General features: G+C 46.1%; 1 protein-coding gene across 2 annotated transcripts in view; it reads right to left on the bottom strand.

Annotated features, from left to right (window-relative positions):
- The window catches only part of B3GLCT (beta 3-glucosyltransferase), a 113001-nt gene that overhangs the window by 15896 nt on the left and 72547 nt on the right, over positions 1–24558 (bottom strand). For both annotated transcript variants that reach the window (XR_007131377.1, XM_047755714.1), the window contains exons 10-13: positions 24177–24246; positions 16513–16626; positions 11711–11810; positions 1633–1752 (exon numbers count right to left, since the gene is read on the bottom strand). Coding sequence is in view for 1 of the 2 variants with exons in the window: in XM_047755714.1 (XP_047611670.1) it covers positions 1633–1752; positions 11711–11810; positions 16513–16626; positions 24177–24246 (404 nt within the window). In the remaining variant the exon portion in view is untranslated. The remainder of the gene's footprint in view (positions 1–1632; positions 1753–11710; positions 11811–16512; positions 16627–24176; positions 24247–24558) is intronic.

The following is a 24558-nucleotide window of genomic DNA, read 5'->3' as shown; positions in this document are numbered from 1 at the left end:
AGGGTGGCAGCTCTCAGAGGCCAAGTGAGTCTGGGGGCGGGAGGGTGGAAGGAAGGACCCGCCCGAGAGAGCCCAGCAGCCTCGGGAGCACCCGGCAGCCTCGGGAGCACCTGGCATCTGGGGATGAGGCCAACTACAGGTGCTGAAAACGGAGGCCTGATCCAGGTCAAGTGACTCCTGCTGAAATCTGAACGACCATCGCCTAGTCAGATGCCAAAAGCAGGACGAGGTCACAGTACTAGCAAAGCGAAGGCAGCGCAGGCCCCGGGCAGGGGCGCGAGAGGACCAGAGGTGGTTTTGGTGAGTCTCTTTGGGGGTGGAGGCGACCCTGAGGCCGGGCTGTCCCTCTGAGTCCCCGGTACCCTAACACCTTGGTGCTTCGGAGGGGAGAAACCCATGTACCAACAACAGGGCCCCTTGCAAACAGGGGAAGTTCTGGCTTAGTGGGCACCAGCACCTCCCGCGGGAAACTAACTGCATAACCACACACACGGCTGTCGGGAGCTGGGCCCTTTCTGTGATGAGCTCAGTGCTGCCTGGCTTTGCACGGTCGTGTCCTCCCACAGGCCCGCGTGGGCCCCGCCTCCAGCTGCCAGTGGCCTCGGGTGGATCAGCCAAGATCAGTGCCCCTACCCAGGCCTGGCTCTCACTGCGGAAGGCCCACCTCCAGAGCTGAGTTACAGTCACCACTGAACAGGCCACACCAAACCAGAATGCCCCGAACAGGATCCCGCCGTGGCAGGTGCTGCAGCAGAAAGGGTTCTGAGGGGCTGCAAAGTAACAATATGAAGCCCTGGCCTTCAGGAGCCAGTAACCCAGACAAAGAGGCCCAGCTCACAGTGAGCACTGAACAAAAACCTGTTGAATGAACTTACGTTACTGTCGTGGATAACAAGATTCTCCCTCAACACCCCAACAGCAAATAACAGACCAGACCTGCTCAACTAATTAACTCCTATAAATCAAATCAAAATCTTTCCCCATGAGAGATGAGACACATGCTTATTTACAGAGATTTTTAACTGTTATTTAGACCCTATAAATCCCACACAAATATCACTTCATTGCTGAAGTCTCAACTTCTATACCACTCTTTTCCCAAATGTGATATATAAGCACTGGATAATGTGAAAGTCTGATGACTTATTTTCTCAAATTAAAATCTACATCCAAAATTTTTTTCATTTAAACGATCGAAACTAACTGGCTGCCTAGAAGCAATCACACTACAGGGGCATTTCTTTCTCCTTTTTTCCTGTTATTTTTGGCCAAGCCCACAGCATGAGGACGTTCCCAGGCCAGAGATCAAACCCATGCCCCAGCAGCAACCGGAGCTGCCGCAGCGACAGCACCAGGTCCTTAGCCTGCTGAGCCACAAGGGAACTCCCACAAGGACACTTCTACCAAGTACTGTGACATACATTTATATACTGTCTCTTAAAAGGAGTAAAACATTCTTTACCGTCAGTTCTTTTCATATGTGGCAAATTAAGTGTTCACTTTTCTATGAGGGGAACAGCTTCCGTTTACAGAGCTCTCAGTGTAGCTCCCATGGCCACAGACCCCCCTCTGCACCCCGGGAACCCAAATGTAACCCCGGGGGCACCTGCAGAACGCCCTGCTCATAGTTACCCTCCTCCTCCTGTGACGTAGCTGTAGCCGCCGGTGCCCAGGCCGTAGCCGTAGCGCTCTCCCAGAACCAGGGGCTCGCTGGCGTCGTAACAGCTCAGCAGGCGCTGCAGCCTGGAGATGCTGAGATCCCAAAGGGAACAGAAGAGAGATGGGCAGTTAATTCGGGGGTGCTTTCAGAGTGAACCTGTGACCGTTCTCACACTCTACTGGATACGGCATCAATACTGTACAGAAATCATGCAGAGGTGCGCTCAGGAGATTTATTCGAAGAAATAGATGTTTCAGCAAAGAACTAAACACCGTACATTACTGGAAATGGGAGGAACTGAGAAACGGGGTTCAGAAGCCTGTGTTCAGAAGCCCCTGCCGGTGGGGCAGCCTCTCCCGGGTGGGTGGGGCAGCAGGTTGGAGAGGGTCTGCTCCCCCCTGAGAATCAAAGAGCTGTCGCATCTTTTCAGAGGTACTTGGTATGTTTGCAATTACTGATGGCCAGAAAAGGCACTGCTGAAGCAGAGGCGAGGTCCCTGTCCGGCAGGAGGAGGGATCACGACGCCCCACAGTGCTCAGCTTCCCTCACATACAGTCTAGAGTCCCATGTGTCTATTTGTTTAAAGCTCTGGCTGCGACGCTGCTCTGTCGTGTGTCCACAGTGAGAGCTTACAAAGCGCATTGAGAATATACCATGAGCTGCTCAGAAAATGCCGCCAACGATGGCTGCTCTAAGGATGGGGGAAAAAGAAAGATTTCATAGGAAAATAAAATCTAGAAATTTTTTTTTTATAGTGGAGACAAAGGTTGATGTTGAGAAAGCCTAGTTTTTCCATGTTTTAAGAACTCCTGTTACTCACCGATGCTTTATCAGGTTCTTCTAATCGAGAGCCTCGCAAGTCACACACATTAAACCCCAGCTTCCCTCATGGTATTCATGAGCGCTCCGTTAAAAGTTCTCCCATGGCCAACAACTTTGGCTTAAACATGTTTTGGCTGTGCCCACAGCACGGGGAAGTTCCTAGGCCAGGGATGGAACCCGAACCACAGGCCTCCAGGGAACTCCCAAGGATTAAATACTTGTAGCGGGTCAAGTAAATCTCAGTGCTTCTCAAGCCCGTGATTCACGAGCATGCTGCATCTCTGCAGGTCGCTACATGAGGCACTTCCCTCAACTATTCATCGTGAATTCGCTTCTCAAGAGCAACACTGACTCTGGAACACAACTGCTCTGCAGTCTCATTCCCCCCCCCCCCCTTTTTTTTGGTGGCAGGGTTGTAAGAACACAGAGAAGAGAGACTCAGGGACAGGCCGCCTTTCCCACCCACGCTCAGGGATCTCACACCAGGCTAAAAAGCAGAGGCTCAGAGAAGAAAACCAGCTCAGCAGATGATGCAAAGTCTCCCACAGGTGCGGTGCTCGGCGTCCACAAGTTAGCTCATCGGGTTTCTATCTGCCAGGGGGGGGCTGTGATAAATGTTGACAGCTCCTGAGAAGTGTTGGAAAACCCATCCTGGTTTTTGTTTGTTTGTTTGTTTTTTGTCTTTTTGCTATTTCTTGGGCTGCTCCCGCGGCATGTGGAGGTTCCCAGGCTAGGGGTCACATCGGAGCTATAGCCACTGGCCTACGCCAGAGCCACAGCAACGCGGGATCCGAGCCGCGTCTGCAACCTACACCACGGCTCACGGCAACGCCGGATCGTTAACCCACTGAGCAAGGGCAGGGACCGAACCCGCAACCTCATGGTTTCTAGTCGGATTCGTTAACTCCTGCGCCACGACAGGAACTCCCATCCTGTTTTTGATACAAACATCCGGGCACCTAGCTTGGAATCAGTCTTCAGGAAATTGTCTGAAGGAGGTAATGAAGGGTGGACCCTAGCGAGCCACCACTTGGTCGTGGAGAAGACGCTTCTAAAGATCTCTAAGGAAGTCACAGCCTTCGAGTGGTCAAAAGCTCCCTAAAAACTCAAAGCCCGGAGTTCCTGTCGTGGCTCAGTGGTTAACAAACCCAACTAGTGTCCAGGAGGATGCGGGTCCGATTCCTGGCCTTGCTCAGTGGGTTAAGGATCTGGCATTGTCGTGAGCTGAGGTGTAAGTCACAGATGCAGCGCAGACCCAGCATTGCTGTGGCTGTGGTGGAGGTTGGCAGCTGCAACTCCAATTCAACCCCCCTAGCCTGGGAACCTCCATATGCCTCGGGTGCCTCCCTAAAAAGACAAAACAAACAAACATAAAACCCTCATTTTTTCATGTGCCTGCTGGCCATGTGTATATCTTCTTTGGAGAAATGTCTGTTCAGGTCTTTTGACCATTTTTCAATTGGCTTTTTTGCTGTTGTGTATGTTGTTTGTCTATTTTAGAGCTTAAGCCCTTGTCAGTTGCGTTGTTTGATGAATATCTTTTTTTTTTTTTTTCTCTTCTATTTCTTTGGGCCGCTCCCGCGGCATATGGAGGTTCCCAGGCTAGGGGTCGAATCGGAGCTGTAGCTGCCAGCTTACACCAGAGCCACAGCAACGCGGGATCCGAGCTGCGTCTGCAACCTACACCACAGCTCACGGCAACGCCGGATCGTTAACCCGCTGAGCAAGGGCAGGGACCGAACCCGCAACCTCATGGTTCCTAGTCGGATTCGTTAACCACTGCGCCACGACGGGAACTCCCAGTTGCGTTGTTTGAAACTACTTTCTCCCATTCTGTAAGTTGTCTTTTGGGGGTTTTTTTTTTGTTTTTTTTTTTATGTTTTCCTTTGCTGTGCAAACGCTTGTCATTTTTATTAGGTCCCATTGGCTTATTTTTGCTTTTATTTCTGTTGCTTTGGGAAACCGACCTGAGAAAACATTTGCAAGGTTGATGTCAGAGAATGTCTTGCCTCTGTTCTCTTCTAGGAGTTTGATGGTGTCTTGTCTTACGTTTAAGTCTTTAAGCCATTTTGAGTTTATTTTGTGCATGGTGTGAGGGTGTGTTCTAGTTTCACTGATTACATGCAGTTGTCCAGTTTTCCCAGTACCACTTACTGAAAAGACTGGCTTTTCCCCATTTTATATTTTTGCCTCTTTTGTTGAAGATTGACTATAGGTGTCTGGATTTATTTCTCGGTTCTCTGTTCTGTTCCATTGGTCTGTTATGTCTCTTTTGGTACCAGTACCACACTGTCTGATGACTGTGGCTTTGTAATATTGCCTGAAGTCTGGGAGAGTGATGCCTCCTGCTTGGTTTTTGTTCCTCAGGATGGCTGTGGCAGTTCTGGGTCTTTTGTGGTTCCATATAAATTTTTGGATTGTTCTAGTTCTGTGAAAAATGTCATGGGTAACTGGATAGGGGTTGCACTGAATCTGCAGATGGCTTTGGGTGGTACGGCCATCTTTACAATGTTAATTTTTCCAACCCAGGAGCACAGAATATCTGTCCATTTCTTTGAGTCCTCTTTAATTTCCTTGATTAATGTTTTATAGTTCTCGGCATATAAGTCTTTCACCTCCTTGGTCAGGTTTATTCCCAGGTATTTTTGGGGGGTGCATTCTTGAAAGGTATTATATTTCTGTATTCCTTTTCTAATATTTCATATTGTTAGTATACAGAAACACAACCGATTTCTGAATGTTAATCTTGTATCCTGCTACTTTGCTAAATTCATTGATCAGTTCGAGTAGTTTTTGTGTGGAGTCCCTAGAGTCTTCTATATATAATATCATGTCATCTGCATACAGTGACAATTTTACCATTTCTCTTCCTATTTGGAAACATTTTATTTCTTTTGTTTGTCTGATTGCTGTGGCTAGGACTTCCAAAACTATGCTGAATACAAGTGGTGAGAGTGGGCATCCTTGTCTTGTTCCAGATTTTAGTGGGAAGGCTTTCAGCTTTTCTCCGTTGAGTATTGTATTTGCTGTGGGTTTGTCATAAATGGCTTCTGTTATGTTAAGGTGTGTTCCCTCTGTACCCACTTTGGAAGAGTTTTTATCATGAACGGATGTTGGACTTTGACAAATGCTTTTTCTGCATCTATTGAGATGACTGTGATGTTTTTTGCTTTTCTTTGGTTCATGTGGTGTCTGACGTTGACTGATCTGCGTATGTTGCTCAACATCCCTGATTATGAGAGAAATGCAAATCAAACCTACCCTGAGATACCACCTCACACCAGTCAGAATGGCCATCATTAATAAGTCCACAAATAACAAGTGCTGGAGGGGGTGTGGAGAAGAGAGTCCCTCCTGCACTGTTGGTGGGAATGTAAACTGGTACAGCCACTATGGAGATCAGTATGGAGGTACCTCAGAAAACTAAATATAGAATTACCATATGACCCAGCCATCCTACTCTTGCGCACACATCTGGACGAAACTTTTCTTGAAAAAGACACATGCACCTGTATGTTCATTACAGCACTATTCACAACAGCCAAGACATGGAAACACCCTAACTGTCCCACAACAGATGAATGGATGAAGATGTGGTACATATACACAATGGAATACCACTCAGCCGTTAAAAAGAACAAAATAATGCCATCTGCAGCAATATGGATGGAACTAGAGACTCTCATACTAAGTGAAGTCAGAAAGAGAAAGCCAAATACCATACGATATTACTTACATATGGAATCTGGTACAAATGAACCTTTCCACAGAAAAGAAACTCATGGACTTGGAGAAGAGACTGTGGTTGCTGAGGAGGAGGGAGTGGGATGGACTGGGAGTCTCAGGTTAATAGATGCAAACTATTGCCTCTGGAATGGATAAGCAATGAGATCCTGCTGTATAGCAATGGGAACTATATCTAGTCACTTATGATGGAGCATGATGTAGGATAATGTGAGGGAAAAAAATGTATGTCTGTATGTGTGACTGGGTCGCTTTGCTGTAGAAAACTGACAGAACACTGTAAACCAGCTATAATGGAAAAAAATCAAAATCATTTTTTAAAAAATCCTCAAAGCCCTGCAGGGCAAATGCTTGTCTGTTTCCTGACCTACAAAGAGATGAGAAGTATTTCCCTTCTACCTGCATATTGTACAATAATCACTTAAACCTTAAACCCTCGATTTCTGAGGTTAAAGTAACTAGGACTTAGCATCTCCCCGGGATTTCTTTTCCTGGTAACATGACCTATTTCAGTATTCACAAGGTCGTGTGAAAGCAGAGGAGACACAGACTGAGTCTGACAAGGACCACACGCTTCACACTGGCTGAAAATTGGAAACGCGGCTCAAGCAGGCAGATCTCCAGTTCTGCCCAAGTGCACTGGCTACTGATCCAGGGGAGGAACTTCACTCAACACCCCGTCGCCATCTCAGGCAACGAGGCACTTCACAGAAATGACGGGCAGCAGCATGGAAACGTTCAAGTGCCATCAAAGTCTGTTAGTGCACGTTGGTGTTTTATCATTCTCTTTCAGCATTTACCCCTAGATTAGCCTCCACTGATGAATCTTTACTGTGATGGGTACAAAGGGATCACACATCACTGCCTCCACACCCAGAACTCCTCCTCCTGACCTCGTGTCAGGACAGTCCGTCAGGACTCCTTGTGGCCGGGCCAGCAAGAGCCCACCTGCTCTGGGCCGAATTAGGTTCCCCCACCCCCAGTATCCTAAATTGAGGCCCTAACCCCCACTGTGACTGTGCATAGGGAAGAGCTTATCAGGTGATGATTAAGTTAAATGAGGTCCCAAGGGTAGGACCCTGATGTGACAGAATTCGTGTCCTTCTAAGAAGAGACACCAGAGAGCCCTCTCTCCAGGGCACACAAAGGACAGCAAGGTGGCAGCCACCTCTGAGCCAAGAGAAGAGGCCTCAGAAACCTACCGGGCCAGCACCTTGATCGTGGACTTCCCAGTCTCCAGAACCATGAGAAAGAAATTTCCGTTGTTTAAGCCCCCCAAGTCTGTGATATTTTGTTACAGTGTCTGATCTGCCTCATTTATTTACTTATTACTCATCTATTTATTTATTTGTCTTTTGTCCTTTTAGGGCCGCACCTGCGGCACATGGAGGTTCCCAGGCTAGGGGTCTGATTGGAGCTGCTACTGCCGGCCTACACCACAGCCACAGCAACACGGATCCAAGCCGCATCTGCAACCTACACCACAGCTCACAGCAACCCCGGATCTTTAACCCACTGAGCGAGACCCGGGATTCAACCCGCAACCTCATGGTTCCTAGTCAGATTCCTTTCCGCTGCGCCACGACGGGAACTCCTATTTATTTTTTATAAGCATGAATGGATTCCTAGTCTTAATGGCTTATAATCCATCATTATCCTTAATTATACTGATGCTCATCTGGTCCCAAATTCTGCCCGTGGGAACCTGTTTAAGCTTGCTTCTGGGTCCTTTTGACACGCACTTTCTTTTCTCTTTTTTGTGTGTTTTTGTTTTTGTTTTTGGCCACACCTGCAGCATGCAGAAGTTCCCAGGCCAGGGATCAAAGCCACACCAGGGCAGCAACCCGAGGCACTGCAGGGACAACGCAAGATCCTTAACCTGCTGAGCCCCATGGGAACCTAGGCATGCTCTTTTCTCTTTTTTAAGCACTTCCTTACTCTCTGACATAAAAAAAACAACGTTCTGAATGTCTTCCTGTATCTTCCCTGCCTCAGCCTTAAAATCAGCTATTTCTCTGAGCAGGCCTGGTTCTTTTTAGCGAGGAGGTAGCTGTGTTAGTTCTGGTCGTTAGCTGCTCGGTGCTCAATGGGCTGTCTCTGCTTCTGGTCCTCTCGGGTATTAAGAACTATAAAGACGGATACGTGTGCACACACAGGCACACACTGCTCTAGAAATCCTGAGTCTAAGGGAGTTGGGAATCCTGCAGCTATCTGTCTGCAGCCCTTCCTTGACCCGGCCTGTCCTACATCCTTCCCCCCTTACTCATCTCCTCCGGCCCACAATGTACCTAACATACCTTCAGGGCTGCTTCACCGACACAAGTTAGACCCACTGATGACCCAGTTGGCTCACCTCCCACCCCCCCACCCACCGAAGGGGTGTCTCTAACTCCTGTCTCTTCAACAGAACCTGAATCTGTTCTGTTTTCCCTGCAGGGTGATTACCTTTCCATCTGAAATACAGCTGGGTTTAAAATATGAGTATGTTTCCCAAAGTCAAAACTAAACTAAGCCATAAACTCCGAAAAGGGTCCCCCCCCCCCATCCCTGCCTCCATCTCACCCCTCCTCCATCTCCCACCCCACCTCCACCCCCCCCCCCAATCTTCCCTGTCCTCCCACCTGCCCTCTTTGGAAACTACTTCAAGGTTTTCTGGCTTAGCCGTCTGTCTGTTTTTTGTTAAGCTCAGCCCAGGTGGATATGCTTCATTTCCCTTTCCTTCTTTGCACAGGGAAACAAACTAAACACATTCTTGTGCCCTTGGCTTATTTCACTTAATGTATCGTCTGGAAACCATTCAATACAACTGGTTGATTTCCCTCCGCTAAGGAACCAAAACTTTGCTTCATTTATTTGATCCTCTGCTTTTTGATCTCCACACCATTATTTCTATATTGACTTTTATTATTATTTTCTTCCTTGTGCATTTTCTGGGTTGACTTTGTGATTCTTTTCCTAGCTTTTTTTTTTTTTTTTTTGTCTTTTTGCTATTTCTTGGGCTGCTCCTGCGGCATGTGGAGGTTCCCAGGCTAGGGGTCTAATCGGAGCTGTAGCCACCGGCCTACGCCAGAGCCACAGCAACGCAGGATCCGAGCCGCGTCTGCAACCTACACCACAGCTCACGGCAACGCCGGATCGTTAACCCACTGAGCAAGGGCAGGGACCGAACCCGCAACCTCATGGTTCCCAGTCGGATTCGTTAACCACTGCGCCACGATGGGAACTCCTTTTCCTAGCTTTTTGAGTTGGCACCTGTATTTTTTATCTTTATGGTTTCCAGTGGCTTGGCAAACCTTACGCATCCCTTTATTGTTAGCGTTTTTTCAATGACTATGTGTCTTTCATATACAACACAGAGGTGGGGTTTGCTTTATGAGCCAATTTTAAAAGTCTGTTCTATTAGGTGAGTTAAACCCACTCACATTTAGTGATATGACTGATGATGTTTGATTTCAACACTAAAATTATTTTAGGTTTGATTTATTATATGCATTGTTTTTACTGTGTTTCTTTATCTACTTACCATTTTGGGTATTAGAATGTTCTCTTTCCTGGGATTTATCTTCTATTTAACTTCTCATGTCTTACTATGTTCTTTTTTAACATTTTCTTACTCTATCAGTTCTACACAGTATCTTTTGAATTCCATCGATTGCCTATAGAGTAGGCCATACGATCTTATCCTGTTGTCCCTTTTCCTTCTTTTTTTTTTTGGCCATGCCCACAGCATGTGGAAGTTCCTGAGTCAGGGATTGAACCTGGGCTGCTGCACTAACCCACTGCACCACAAGGAGGCGCCTTCCTTCATCTTCTTTAAGTTGGGAACGTCCTACTTTGTCAGAACGCAGGGCCCTGGCACACCATTCTTCACCCTCGTCCCCACGCCCGCTTCGCTTTTCGTTCCACGGTTAAACATATGAAATGCTCACTGTCGGTCCTTCTGCCTAAATAGCATCTTAGTTGCATGAAGTCCTTTCCCAGCAGCCTCCTCAGGAGGGGCATGTGTGTGCACCACCTCCTGAGTTCATGGACATCGAGAACCTTCTCTACAGCCTTGATGCTAAAGCACATCTTAGCCGTGTATACAACCCCTGACTCGTCATTTCTGTCTTGGGTGAGAACGTTCCTCCGTGGCTCCCATACTCATGGTATTTTGAGAAGTCTGAGGCCAAGACTAATCTTCTTGCTCATCATTTCACCTAGAGGCTCTGAAGGCTTTATCATCAAAATCTAAGAGTTTTACCAGGATATGTGAAGAAGCTGATGATCCCTGATTCATTCTCCCGGGTACCTGCTAGGCCCTTTCAGTACATGAGTTAAGGTCTTCTTTTATTTCTGGTAACGAAATATGATTTCTATCCTGTTGATTTTCCTCAATCAGGGACTCCAGTTTTATACATGTGTTAGACTTCACTGCTTCCTCTGTTTCAAAACAGACATTGTGAATTTTACCTTGTTGGGTGCTGGATGTTTTGTGTTTCTGTAAATTTTTTTTTTCTTTTGTCTTCCATCTTTTTAGGGTCACACCCATAGCATATGGAGGTTTCCAGGCTAGGGGTCGAATCGGAGCCACAGCAACCCAGATCTGAGCTGCATCTGCAACCTATACCACAGCTCACGGCAACGCCGGGTCCTCAACCCACTGATCAAGGCCAGGGATCAAAGCTGCAAACTTACGGCTCCTAGTCAGATTCATTTCCACTGTACCACAATGGGAACTCTTTTTTTTTTTTTTTTTTGGTAAATATTCTTGATCTTTGTTCTTGGATGCAGGCCAGTTACTTAGAAACCTACTTGGTCTTGGGGCTTTTGCTTTACTGTCTGTTGGAAAGACAAAGCACTGCGCAGTCTAGGGTGAGCTCTTTCCCACAGTTAAAGCAAGACCCTTCTACAAACTCTAACCAACTCTGCCCAGCATCTGTGAATCAAGGCTTTTCCAGTCTGACTGGTGGGAAGAGGTGCTGTACTCGGCCTGAGTGTTGGGTCCCACCCCTCCCACCGTTCTGGTTGCCCTCTCCCCTGCCTCTGGTACTCTCTTCGCATGTAGGCACCGACCAAACTTTACTCAGTACTCAAAGGGAGGCTCCACCCATCTCGAGTGTTCCCTCTGTGCCACCCTCTCCTTTCCAGGGCGCTGTCCTGCAACCTCTAATGGCTCTGGTTACCCCAGAATCTCAGCCGCATCACTTCAAACTCAGGGGTTCGGGCTGGGTTCCCCTTCCTGAACAGAGATCCCGAGACTGTCTTCAGGCCATCAGCTGGGGTGTTAGAGGATTCAGCTTATCTGCTTCACGTGTCTCAGGGTCACTGTCATTGGTTGCCTAATTATCACTGTCTTAAAAACATTTAATACACTGTGCCCTTTTGGGGGGGCTGTTTCAGGAGAGAGGGTAAATCCAGTCCCTGCTACTCCGCAAGAGAAGTACCGTCATAATTTCTGACTATAGAATTTAAAGTCACCCTAGGATTAGAGGGACTCCTTACCTTATTAATGTATCATCATCCACAATGACTAACCACGCTACGCCGTCAAGGCTGTGATTCAAAAATCTTTCCAAAATGGCAAATGTCTTTCCACAGTGGCCTAGGACAGATGAGAAGAAAACTTACAATGCATTATTTTCCTTAAAATATACATAATTCAGGAGTGAGGATTAAGATGGCGGAATAGAAGGACTGGAGCTCAACTTCTCTCCTAAAAACAACAAAATTCACAGCTTAAAGGCTGAGCAATCTCCACCCAAATGGACTGGAAACCTTAAAAAAGATACCCTACTCCAGAAGAAAAAGAGGAGGCCACATCAAGAGGTAGGAGGGGCGATTTCATGATATAAACAACCCCATACCTCCCGGGTGGGAAGCTCCACAGACTGAAAACTAACTGGTTCACAGAGACTCACCCACAGGAGTGAGAGTTCTGAGCCCCACATCAAACCCTCACGTGTGGGAATCCGGCACTGGGAGAAAGAGCCCCTAGAGCATCTGGCATTGAAGGCCAGTGGGGCTTGTGCACGGGAGCTCCACAGGACTGGGGGAAACCGAGACCCCATTCTTAAAAGGCGCACACAGACTTTCACGTGCACCGGCTCCCAGGGCAGAGCGAGGTCTCCATAGGAATCTGGGCCAACCCTGACTGCAGTTCTTGGAGGACATCCTGGGAAAACAGGGGTGAATGTGGCTTGTTGTGAGGGAAGGACATTGAGGGCAAGGCTCTCGGGATTATTCAGCAGCTGCCTTTCTCTGGAGGGGGCCATTTTGGGAAAATCTGGCCCCACCCATCGGCTCTGAGAAGCCCCAGGGCAAACAACAACCCAGGTGGGATCACAGCCCCGCCCCTCAGGAAAGAGGCTGCCTAAAGACCCCTCAGGCACACAGCCGCCTCTAATCCCATCCAGAGACTAAGCCCCACCCACCAGAGGGATGAGAATCAGCTCCACCCACAGGTGGGCAGGCATCAGCCCCTCCCATCAGCAAGCCTACACCAAGCCCCCCATACCGACTTCAGCCACAAGGGGGGCAGACACCAGAAGTAAGAGAGGCTACAGCTCTCTTATCTGTAAAAAGGTCACCACACCAAAACCCTATAAAAATGAAAAGACAGAGAACTATAACTCAGATGAGGGAGAAAGGAAAAACCCCAGAAAATCAGCTAAGCTATGAGGAGATTCTCAGCCTCCAGGAAAAAAGGCTTTAGATTGTTGATGCTGAAGATGATGCAAGACATTGGAAATAAACTAGAGGCAAAGATGGATAACTTACAGGAAACACTGAGCAAAGAGATACAAGAGATAAAACTTAAACAAGAAGAGATGCAAAATACAATAACTGAAATGAAAAATTCACTAGAAGCAGCTAACAGCAGAATACAGGAAGCAGAAGAATGAATAAGCGAGGTGGAGGACAGATTAGTGGAAATTACAGATGCAGAACAGGAAAGAGAAAAAAGATTGAAAACAAATGAAGAGAGTCTCAGAGAACTCTGGGACAATGTGAAACACACCAACATCCATATTATAAGGGTGCAAGAAGGGGACAGAAAACATATTCCAAGAGATAATAGCCAAAAATTTCCCTAACATCGAAAAGGAACCACTCACTCAAATCCAGGAGGCACAACGAGTACCATATAAAATAAACCCAAGGAGGAACACACCGAGACACATAATAATCAAACTGACCAAAATGAAAGATGAAGAGAAAATCTTGAAAGCAGCTAGGGAAAAGAAACAAGTAACATACAAGGGAACCCCAATAAGGTTATCAGCAGATTTTTCAGCAGAAACTCTGCAGGCCAGAAGGGAGTGGCATGACACACTTAATGTGATGAAAGGAAAAAACCTCCAACCAAGATTACTCTACCCAGCAAGGCTCTCATTCAGATTTGAAGGAGAAATCAAAAGCTTCCCAGATAAGCAAAAGCTGAGAGAATTCAGCAACACTAAACCAGCCTTACCACAAATACTAAAGGAACTTCTCTAGGCAGGAAAGACAAGACAGCAACAGGAAACAAAAATTCCACAAATGACAAGGCTCACCAGTAAAGGTACATATACAGTAAAGATACAAAATCATCCATGCACAATTATACCACCAAAATCAGAAATCATGAGAAGAGGTGGGTACAAATGCAGGACACCGGAGATGAACCTGCCATTAAGAGAACAACAACTTTAAACAATCTCATATACATATAGACTCTTACATCAAAACTTCAGAATAACTGCCAACCAAAAATCTACAATTGATACACAAACAAGGACTCTCTGGAGAAGAAATATATCGCATAGTAAATAAGTGCATAATCCACCATGAAGGGGGTCATTTGACATCATTCTTGGAATGCTGAAGTCTTCTTAGATCCGATTCTGATTTCCTCTCCATCAAAGAACTTATGATAATTACAATTAAATACTGTGAGTGTACAATTAAATAATACAGTTCTACAATTGTATTATTAATAACCATCTCTCACCATGGTACAATGTAGGGTCTATAATGTCTTGTTTATCACATCACCTAGAATGGTGTAATGCTTATTTTGAAGAATCAATAAGATGTAACAAATTGTGGGGACATATTTATATAGTTACACTGTTTTTTAACCAATTTATGCATTTTATATTTTATTTTCAGAGGGTATCTTATTTTTGTTATCCTTACCAGTTATTTTTTTATGCTATATAAAATATTTAATGGTATATAAGGCTTTCTTCTTTATAAATTTTAGTTGCATAATAAACACAATTTTAACATAATGCTAATTTTTAAAGAAAAAAATGAAATGTAATAGATAATACTAAATAGTAAAGATGAAAGCCATACAAAATGGGATAAAGTATAGAATAAATTTCCTATCTGTCTCAGCATATTTTCCATTCCACTTCTCCAGAGGGAGGTCACTTAACCTGTTTCTTAAGATCCATGATATAATGATCTGTGTGAATATAACTGTGTTTAAATATATGTATTTTATTTTGTAAATAAAATTTCACACACATGAAAAACATATATATATAATTCATTTAATTCCTTTTTTTTTTTGCTTGTCTTAAAGTGTTATAAAAACAACAAAAAGGCTATATGTAGACATGCACCTGAAGGATCTTAAATTTGGAAAATTACCCTTTTCTACTTTCCACAGGCACAGTGAGTCAGAGGGAACTTTAGCAATCACAAAGTCAAAGTCATTCGTTTCACACACGAGGGATCAAAGACCTCAAGAGGTGACAGGAATTACACAAGGTCAAGTACAGGCAGGACTAGCATCTTCAGACCAACTAGAAAGTTGTGAGCCTCAGAGAAACTTCAGGAGCCTGGCCTCTTTCCTTAAGGTACCTACTGTGATGGAAATGGGAGAACCTCAAGCATCACGACCTCAGGGAAACAACGGTGGGAAAGTACGATACTGTATCTTCAATTACTGACTTTGTAAATGTCTGCTATTAAGTTTCTCATATGCCAGACCCAGTGGCCAGTTCCAGGATGGATACACACCAAAGATACAGTGCTGACTAAGACAGAGTCACAGTCCCTTAGCTGTCAACAGATATGGATGCTTAAATGGAAAATGCTGGGAACAGGAATAACAATAAAATGCTTGGGAAGAGAACTAACGTCGACAAATAATAATAAGCCCCGAATTTCGAGAAAGTATTTGGGGACACAGTAGAGAACAAGCCACCCAACCTAACCTTTATTTTCCCCATCCTTCATCTCTTTATGTATTTTAACTATTATGGTATGTATTTCTGAAAGCGACCTCAAATTCCTTTTGGATCCAGTAGAATGTAAACAGAAGCACTGAGAAGATCAGACTAAAAATAAAGAAATCATGGAGCTCCCATCGTGGCTCAGAGGAAACGAATCTGACCGACATCCCCGCGGACACTGGTTTCGATCCCTGGCCTCATTCTGTGAGTTAAGGATCCAGCGTTGCTGTGAGCTGTGATGTGGCTGGGGCGTAGACTAGTGGCTACAGCTCCGATTCGACCTCTCGCCTGGGAACCTCCCTATGCCGCAGAGGTGGCCTTAAAAGGGGGGGGGGCAAAAAAAAAAAAAAGATGAACAAAGGGCATCTGAGGGTGGAGTTGCCAGATTTCTATTTTAATTTTTTTGATATAAAGTGTTTTTCCTTAGAAAGCCTGTGATCAGAAAAGAAAAGCCGGTGTCCTTCCAACAATTTACTAATTGAAACAGTAACATATATGGATATCTATAGATATGGATAGTGATACATATTTAGTACTTACAACTTGTGTTAATACTAAGAGCAGTTCTTGGAGTTCCCCGGTGGCCCTGTGAGTTAAGGATCCAGCCCTGTCACTGCTGTGGCACAGGTTTGTCCCTGGCTGGGGAACTTCCATGTGCCATAGGCACAACCAAATAAATAAATAAAAGCAGCTTTTGGGAGTTCCTACTGTGGCACAGTGGGTTAAGGACCTGCAGCAGCTCTGGTCGCTGTGGAGGAATGGGTTTGATCCTGGGCCCAGTGCAGTTGGTTAAAGGATCTGGCATTGCCGCAACTGTGGTGTGGGTCACAGCTGTGGCTCGGAATCTATCCCTGGCCCAGGAACTTCCATAGGTCACAGGGGTGACCATTAAGTAAGTAAATAAATAGCAGCTTTTAGATGCCAAGAATCAGCCCGTATCTATGGGTAAAGATGGACAGGGAGCAAAGAAAGAAACTTACATGAGGCAAAAATTAGAGCATTTACAAACATTTCCCTTTACCCTAGTTCACTGTATTTATAGAGCAGTAAGAGGAGGAGCCAGAACTCAGGACCCACCTCTCTCTGTGTTGGGAACTCCCAGATCCACCGTGGGGATGGAACTGTCCTCGGAATCACTGTAGTATTCGATGCGACCTGCCTGACCCGCCCACGTCTGCTTCACGATGGGGACTGAAAAAGCAAAAGGGGACCATCACCGCACAGTCGCAGTCACCTAGGAAGTGAGGACTCTCGAAGCTGCGGGATAAGCAGCTAAAGACGACGGCTGTCACTTGTTCGGGTGACCCGAGACAGACGGCGTGCTGTCTGCTCGGAGACACGCCAACAGCAGGGGAATGGGATCCTCTTCGCGAGGCCTCAGGTATTCTCCAGGGCCACGCAGGCCTCTCTCCTGCTGATAAATACACTGCTGCCATGTAATGGTACATCTTCTGGTCTGATTATACTGTTGCGCTTAAATCAGTCTTAACTTTTCTTGATTCCCACTAGGCTCCTTCACTTAAAATTCACAACTGGATTTTTTTAAATGCTTTTTAGAAGAGTGGGGAATATAATTACTCTAAGGACTGGAATATTCTTTGTGGTTCTAGCTGAGATGTAAACCTGCCTTCCTCGCAATAGAGGGGGGACCTCTTCAAACCACGTGTCTCCACCCCAAGATTCCAAAAGGACCACCAGCCCCACAAAGGGGATGGACCCTACCTCTGAGCATCACTGCACGGGATGCTGGTATCACACAGCAGATTCTGAAACTCTTCCCATGAACATATAGATTATTTTAATACAGTAAACACAAACAGCAGAGAACTTTGCTGGTTTTCTGCCTTTTAGAGTGAAACACTCAAAGGTAGCTGTGTCTCCACCCCAGACACACAGACATCTGCCCCTCTGCTATTTGATTTTAATTCAACTGGCTCACCAACCCAGAAACCACCTTCTATATTCTTTTCAAGTTATGTGTGCACATCTCTAAATTTTAAGAAAGGATTTCTATTGTTGCTTTAATAGGAAAATTCATCACATCTAGATTTTATATCCTGTTGACTGATGAATCCCAACTCTGATGAACCAAATCTTCAGGTCAATATTTTGAGACTTTTTCAGATCACTTACCTTTTCCTTTCTCCCAACGTAAATAACAATAGAGATAATGAAAAAACTACTCATACAATGCCAAGTAAGTGTCTAGCTATGCTAGTCAGCAACCTAGGAATCAAACTCAGCCCTTATATAGAAAACACAAAAGTGTAACATTTTATAGTCCATTATTCACCAGCTTAAAAAAGAGGACCTATGTATTCTGCACGTTTGCCATAATAATCTCCAAATCACCTATTTTCAGCCACTGCCATTTTTATAAATTAAAATACAATTTCTTGGAGTTCCCACTGTGGCTCAGCATGAACTCAACTAGTATCCATGATGATGCACATTCGATCCATGGCCTCGCTCAGTGGTTAAGGACCCGGTGTTAGCGTGAGCTGTGGTGTAGGTTGCAAAGGCAGCTCGGATCCCACGTTGCTGTGTCTGATGGGTAGGCCAGCAGCTGTAGCTCGGATTCAACCCATACCCTGGGAACTTCCCTGTGTTAGGGCGGCCCTAAAAGACCAAAAAAAAAAAAAAATCTACAATCAACAAAGGCAGGAATAAAGATTTCTCCATGCCAGAATGGACAAAGATGCAGTACAGACTAGATAAGACTGCTGGGGAGAAAGAAAGAAAGAAAAAAATCTTCATCCTGTTCTACTTCCAAATTCTAGCACGACAAAAACCTTAACTCTGCCCCTGCAGGGGCAGTGCTTTGCATATAATAAGCAGGACTTACCCAGGCCAGGCTCCCTGCAGCCTCTAAGCGGGTCACACTCTTTTGGTAAAATGTCCTCATTGCAAAACAGGAAGAAGCTCTGAGGAGAGGCCAAGAAATTCTTGGGTCCTCAGCTCTGGGTCCTACAAGTTCCGCCTTCACTTTCCTCAGCCTTAAGCCCTCAGTTTGTTTGCTCTAAGAGCTTTATGAAACGGCAGAGGCGTTTCTTCTCAATTTGCTGACTGGAATGAGCTTCTCATCAAGTGCAAGGCAGCTCTTTGCCTTACCTACCTACCTGCTTCCAGTGTTCATTCGAAACAAATGAGACAGAGATGTCACCAAAGGTGAGAATGACCCCGCGACTCAGTGCCCGACACCCCCCACAGTGCGTGGGACCCAGCAGGTGCTCCGTAAACAGCTGACGGAAGCCTGGGTTTTGTACGAATTCCAACAAAAGGCATTTATTTTTATCAGGAGCCCACCGGTAAGGTGGCACTTTGGTGCAAGACCAGTGCCACCATCACCAGTCATCTAAAAAGCGATCAACTTCTAGCCCAGTTCCGTGTTCTGAGACGCTAACAACTGAAGCACCTGACAGTGTGCCATCTGTCCCCTGGTCACCTTGGCGTCTGCACCTGTCACATCCCCCGGCTGTAAAGCAGCAAAGGTTTAGGTTCAGTCGTCTTCAACAGCAGGTGAAGACTTCATTTTCAACCAGTAGATTCAAAATGACTTCAGACTTTCAAAAACATTGGTCTATTTTATTACCAGAGTTTGAATCCTAAACTGAATGCATTCTATTATTTATACAACATTTTATATTATATTGAGGCACTATATTCCTAAAAATACTAAACTTGGAGAAAATACTTCCCTGCAGTTGCATGATCTACTGTCTCATTCACAATAAGGAGAAGCATACTTTTTCCCACATGAAAAAGCAGGAGGGGATGCCTCTTTCAAGGTTTGCCACATCATTTAAAATTGGGGCAAAGTAAAAACTGTACTATTTAAAAAAACCCTCTGCCCAGAGGGCATAAATCTTCCATAAGGTTTTATAGATTAGAGGCAGGCTCAGAACACAGTTTTTCCTCTGGGTGAATTGACCTGCAAAACTCTGGTTACACATGAAAATGAACTGACACCTGAACCCTGTACAAAAATTACCACAAATTTTAATGACTGTTAACGTTACGACAGTCCAATGTTAATGACTGTTCTAATTTTAAGGAATTTATTTCGGATTGACCAATGGACCTTCCGTCTCAGCAGGAAAGTCAAAGGACCACAGAATAAAGCCCTGGTCTCTCTTCTCAGGAGAGGCTTAGCGACAGGTTCCAAGGCTGTGCTCCACGTCCTGCTCCTAGAGACAAGCCTGATCGACACAGAGTCTCAGGGCAACCTGGAGGCACCCTTGTCTGTGCAGCGGCCAGAAGACTGAACCAGGCAGCAGCTGAGCCCCTTCCTCTCCTCAACCATCACTTGCGCAGCACGGGTGTGGCCCTCCAGCTGGCCACACTCATGTTGCCACAAGCAGACGGTACCGAGCTCCTGAACGCCTCTCTGCCAGAGAGAACGAGCTCCCACACACCCCTTCAGTAAGTACGCTCAGGAGTTCCCATCATGGCTCAGCGGTTAATGACTCCGACTAGCATCCATGAGGACAGAGGTTCGACCCCAGGCCTCGCTCAGTGGGTTAAGGATCTGCCATTGCTGTGACTGTGGTGTAGGCCAGCAGCTACAGCTCCAATTAGACCCCTAGCCTGGGATCCATATGCCTCAGTGCAGCCCCCAAAAGACAAATAAATAAATAAGTGCGATCAGATGTGCATCTTCTAGACAAGACCACTGCAGTGATGCCATCAGAACTTTCCCCCAATCTGAAAGGAGTGAAGTGTTTATTTTCAGGAGCTCAGGAAGGTAAAGGCCGAGCAAACGGCAGTTGAACCTCTTTAACGGGAGGGGACTGCAGGAGCGGAACATCTCACAACCCACTGTCTGACCAACAAAAACGGTGGCTGCCATGAGGTGTTGGAGACATGGGATGCTTGCAGCAGCAGGACAGAGGACATTCTGGATGTTTCCTGACAGCTCACGTCACCCAAGGAAAAACACGTAACCCAGGAGGACGTGATCAAGCGGAACCTTAAATCACCAGCGAGCTTTCCTGTGTCAACACAACCTCACGCGTGAGGTCCATGCATCACTTTATGTAACAGCATCAGCGTCTCTTCAAAACCCGACCCACTGCCTGCATCTCAGCGAGGGCTGCTGTTCCAATGGTGTTCACGCGTCTTTCTTTCCTGAGCCAAGAGACAGACTATATTTTTGCTAACTGTGTCCTAAGATGCTTTATTTCATCTAAATCAGACCAGACACAAGCAGTTACGTAACCATTTGTTTCACTGTTGGGCCAGAAGAAAAGTACAAGATGTAAAATAATTTTTTCTAATTTTGGAACTGGGCTTGAGGATCAGTTCTCCTAAAGAGGATGAAAAAAGAGTTCCGTGTACACGTCGCCTTGGCTCACGCCGTGAACGAATGTCCCGTCCCTCACCCTCTTCCCCGGAGGGCCCAGGAGCGAGGTGCCACTTGCCACCGCTCGTGCCCAGGCCCCAAGGCAGTGCACACACAGTGAGACCGGCTCCAGAGGAGCCCCTGGAGGGGCCGCTGGCGCTCAGTTTCTCAGAGATGAGCACAGTCGTGTCGGTGTGGCTTTTTCTCCTCCACGGTCGTCGGGCTTTTATAACCTGACATGTCTGCACCAGGCTGCACATGGGAAGGCCACGGACAGCGGAGCTCCCGGGCTGAGTCTCCCAAGATACACCAGGGCCAGGGTGGCGATCGGCATCCCCACATGGATGGAGGTCACCGATCCCCTGTGGGTCTGAATTCCCGGCGATTCCCACTGCTACTGCAACTAAACAGCCGCCTGTCACAGCTTCTGGCCGCATCAGAACCGACCTTGCGCCGAGCAGACTGTCAACAGCACGACCACACGCTGTTTACCATGTGTTAGGTTTGTATCACAGCCAAAGAGACGACAGGACAACTCAGCTGTGGTAGAAGGAACCGGAGATTCGGAGCCAGAAAACCCGAGTCCCCAGTTCCCTCCTCGTCTACAGGAAGGTGGGCCAGCGTGTCCCGGCCCATGGCCAGCTGCCTCTGCAGTATCACGTGAATGCCAACAACTGCATCACCACAAGGCCCTCTCAACTCGAAATAAGATGACATTACCTATGTGAAAAACACACCAGAAAACGTAAGAAAGATGAGCAGTTGGACTCTGGCATTGTCACTGAAACTAATACGATTACTGGATAATTCTTTGGGCCAACCGAGAGCTGGACTGTATTTCCAGGTCGAGGGGCACAGCCCACTGGCCGGACAGGTTTCAACATCCATCAGGCAAAATGGACATCAGCTTCCCTGAAATCCTGCTGCCTTAGACTATCTTTTCAAACAAACAAGTCAAAGTTTAAAGACAGCCTGCCATGGAAAATCAGCTGTGAAGTCCTCAAATACCTTTTAGGTCTCAGGCTTCCGTGGCCCAGGATCCAGATTAATAGCAGTAAATCAATGCATCTGGCTTTGGGCAGTTTGGTTTTAATGCTAACAGGCCTGTACAATTTTACAAGGATTTTTAGGAGTTTCCGTTGTGATGCAGCGGAAATGAATCCGATCATGAGGTTATGGGTTTGATCCCTGGCCTTGTTCAGTGGGTTAAGGATCCAGCATTGCCGTGAGCTGTGGTGTAGGTCGGTCACAGACACAGCTTGGATCTGGCATGGCTGTGGCTATGATGTGAGCCAGCAGCCATGGCGCTGATTGGACCCCTGGCCTAGGAACCTCCGTGTGCCATGTGTGTGGCCCTAAAAGGACAAAAGAAGAAGAGATTTTACAAGGATTTTTAAAGACTTGACCCAAATTTCAAATATAAAAATAAAAGCATTTAACAACTATCTGAAAGGATCATCTCAACCTTATGCAAAGTAAGAAAGCAATGACTAGATTATTCAAAATGGCTAAATTAAAATTAACACTTTTTTTTTTTTCTTTTTAGGCCCACACCCATGGCATATGGAAGTTCCCAGGCTAGGGGCTGAATCAGAGCTGCAGCTGCCAGCCTTTGCCACAGCCATGTCAGATCCTTAAACCACTGCACTGGGCCAGGGATCAAACCTGCACTGCCAGAGACAACACAGGGCCCTAACTGGCTGTGGCACAGTGGAAGCTCCACATAGTAAACACCCTTTTAAGATATTATCGGAGTTCCCGCTGTGGTACAAAGGGATTGGCGGTGTTTCTTCAGTGCCAGAGCATAGGATTGGCTTGGCACAGTGGGTTAAGGATCCAGCACTGCCACAGCTACAGCGTAGGTCAAAACTGCAGCTCAGATCCAGAACTACATATACCCCAGGGCAGCCAAAAAGAGGGAAAAAAAAAAAAAGATACTGTTCCCACTGTGGCACAGTGGGTTAAGTATCTGACTGCAGGGGCTTGGGCCACTGCAGAGGCGTGGGTTCGACCCCTGGCCTGGCGAGATCGTTTAAGGATGCAGTGTTGCCACAGCCATGGTGGAGGCTGCATCTGCAGCTCAGGTTCAATCCCTGGCCCGGAACTTCAGTATGCTGCAGGTGTGGCCATAGATTAAGAAAAAAATGGTACTGGTGATGATAACCAAATTTTAATTGTTGGCAATGCGTTAGACAATGTTTTAACTCCAATTTATAATATTCTTTTAGTTGGAAAATATGTTCCCTTTTAAAGTGTAATTTGTAATTTTATTATCACATAAATTATATAAATGAAGTCTCCATACAGCACCTACCCCACAAAAACATGACAGCTAGTTTAGAAATCTCTCCTATACAAATATCGCACTTGGTGAAATCGAGTCTTTTCAAGGAAAAAAATTAAAATATGTGCTAATATTAGAAAACGCCTATCTAATTTTCTTTTTTTCTTTTTAGGGCCACACCTGCAGCACATGGAGGCGAGGGGTCCAATCAGAGCTGCAGCTGTCGGCCTACACCACAGCCACAGCAGTGCCAGATCCGAGCCACATCTGCGACCTACACCACAGCTCACGGCAACACCGGATCCTTAACCCACTCGGTGAGGCCAGGGATCCAACCTGTGTCCTTATGGATGCTGGTCAGATTCGTTTCCACTGAGCCACAACAGCAACTACCAAAACTAATTTTCAATTTCAGAAAAGTGCTGCTAGAAATAAAGGGGAAAAAAAGTCATAAATTACGTATTTATATTCAGGATAGGCTTTTCAAAAAATATCATCACCCTAACTTAGAATTCTGTAATGACACCAAAAATGTGAATAAAAACAACATTCATCTAAAGGCAGGATTTCCCTAAGAAGGAACCACTGCTTGTAGGGCGTCTTTTTCCTTTTTTCTGTATGTCCACATGTGAGCAAATGCATAGCCTGATTTAAAAGTTCTAACGTGTGCATTTGAAATGAATGTAGAAAGAAGAAACCGTGTCGGGAAAGCATTCCTCTCGGCATCCTGTGACCCCAAGATCCCCTCTAAGATTCTTCACAGGGCTCAGAGCCTGTGCCTGGACGTAGCAGGACGCTGTTCTGGAAAATGGACCGGTGTTCACGTACTGCCTCCGGCATGGCCACAGCCGAGCTTTTCCACTGCCAATTGAAAACACTGCTCCCATCAGTCCTTGGAAGGGCGCTGGCCACTCATGTTTCAATACAAAATTGCCTTTTCTAATGGATCTCGGGGACTGAAGTGGTGTGCTGAGGAATACCGATTAAATAACTGCTTTCACTCCAATAATGTGTCTGTCATTATCCTTTCTTGAATTTAGATCTGGTCTGTACTTTTTTTTTTTAAGGCAGTTTGGATTTTTAAAGTTTAATAAAAATAAGTAACCCAAAACATACTTCTGTCACCATGAAATTTCTTGCACGTTTTTACCGCAACAAAAATATCCTCCTTCTTCACTGGATTTCCCTAGAAAGACAAGAGAAATATATGCGTACGTGAGTTAATGTACCTTAGCTTCACACCCCATTAGCTCTCACAGGCTCTCTAGTTCCAATTCACCAGTGTCGGGAGAGCCAACTGTGGTCTCCAGGATTAAGTTGTAGGGCAGGGGGACTATAGCTCCGCTGACCACAAAGCCTCTGCCCTCAGCCAGACCTGCACCAGAATCCCCGCTCTGCCACTGACACTGCGTCACCCGGACCAGGGTCCTCAGCCCTGAGCTTCAGGCCGGTCGCTAGAGCATTCGATGGTAATGTCAAGACGGCTGCTTTTACTACT

Source organism: Phacochoerus africanus, chromosome 13, assembly GCF_016906955.1.
Source record: "Phacochoerus africanus isolate WHEZ1 chromosome 13, ROS_Pafr_v1, whole genome shotgun sequence".
In the NCBI taxonomy this organism is placed as follows: domain Eukaryota; kingdom Metazoa; phylum Chordata; class Mammalia; order Artiodactyla; family Suidae; genus Phacochoerus; species Phacochoerus africanus.
The sequence above is the reverse complement of the archived record's forward strand: the minus strand, read 5'-3'. Positions and strand labels throughout refer to the sequence as shown.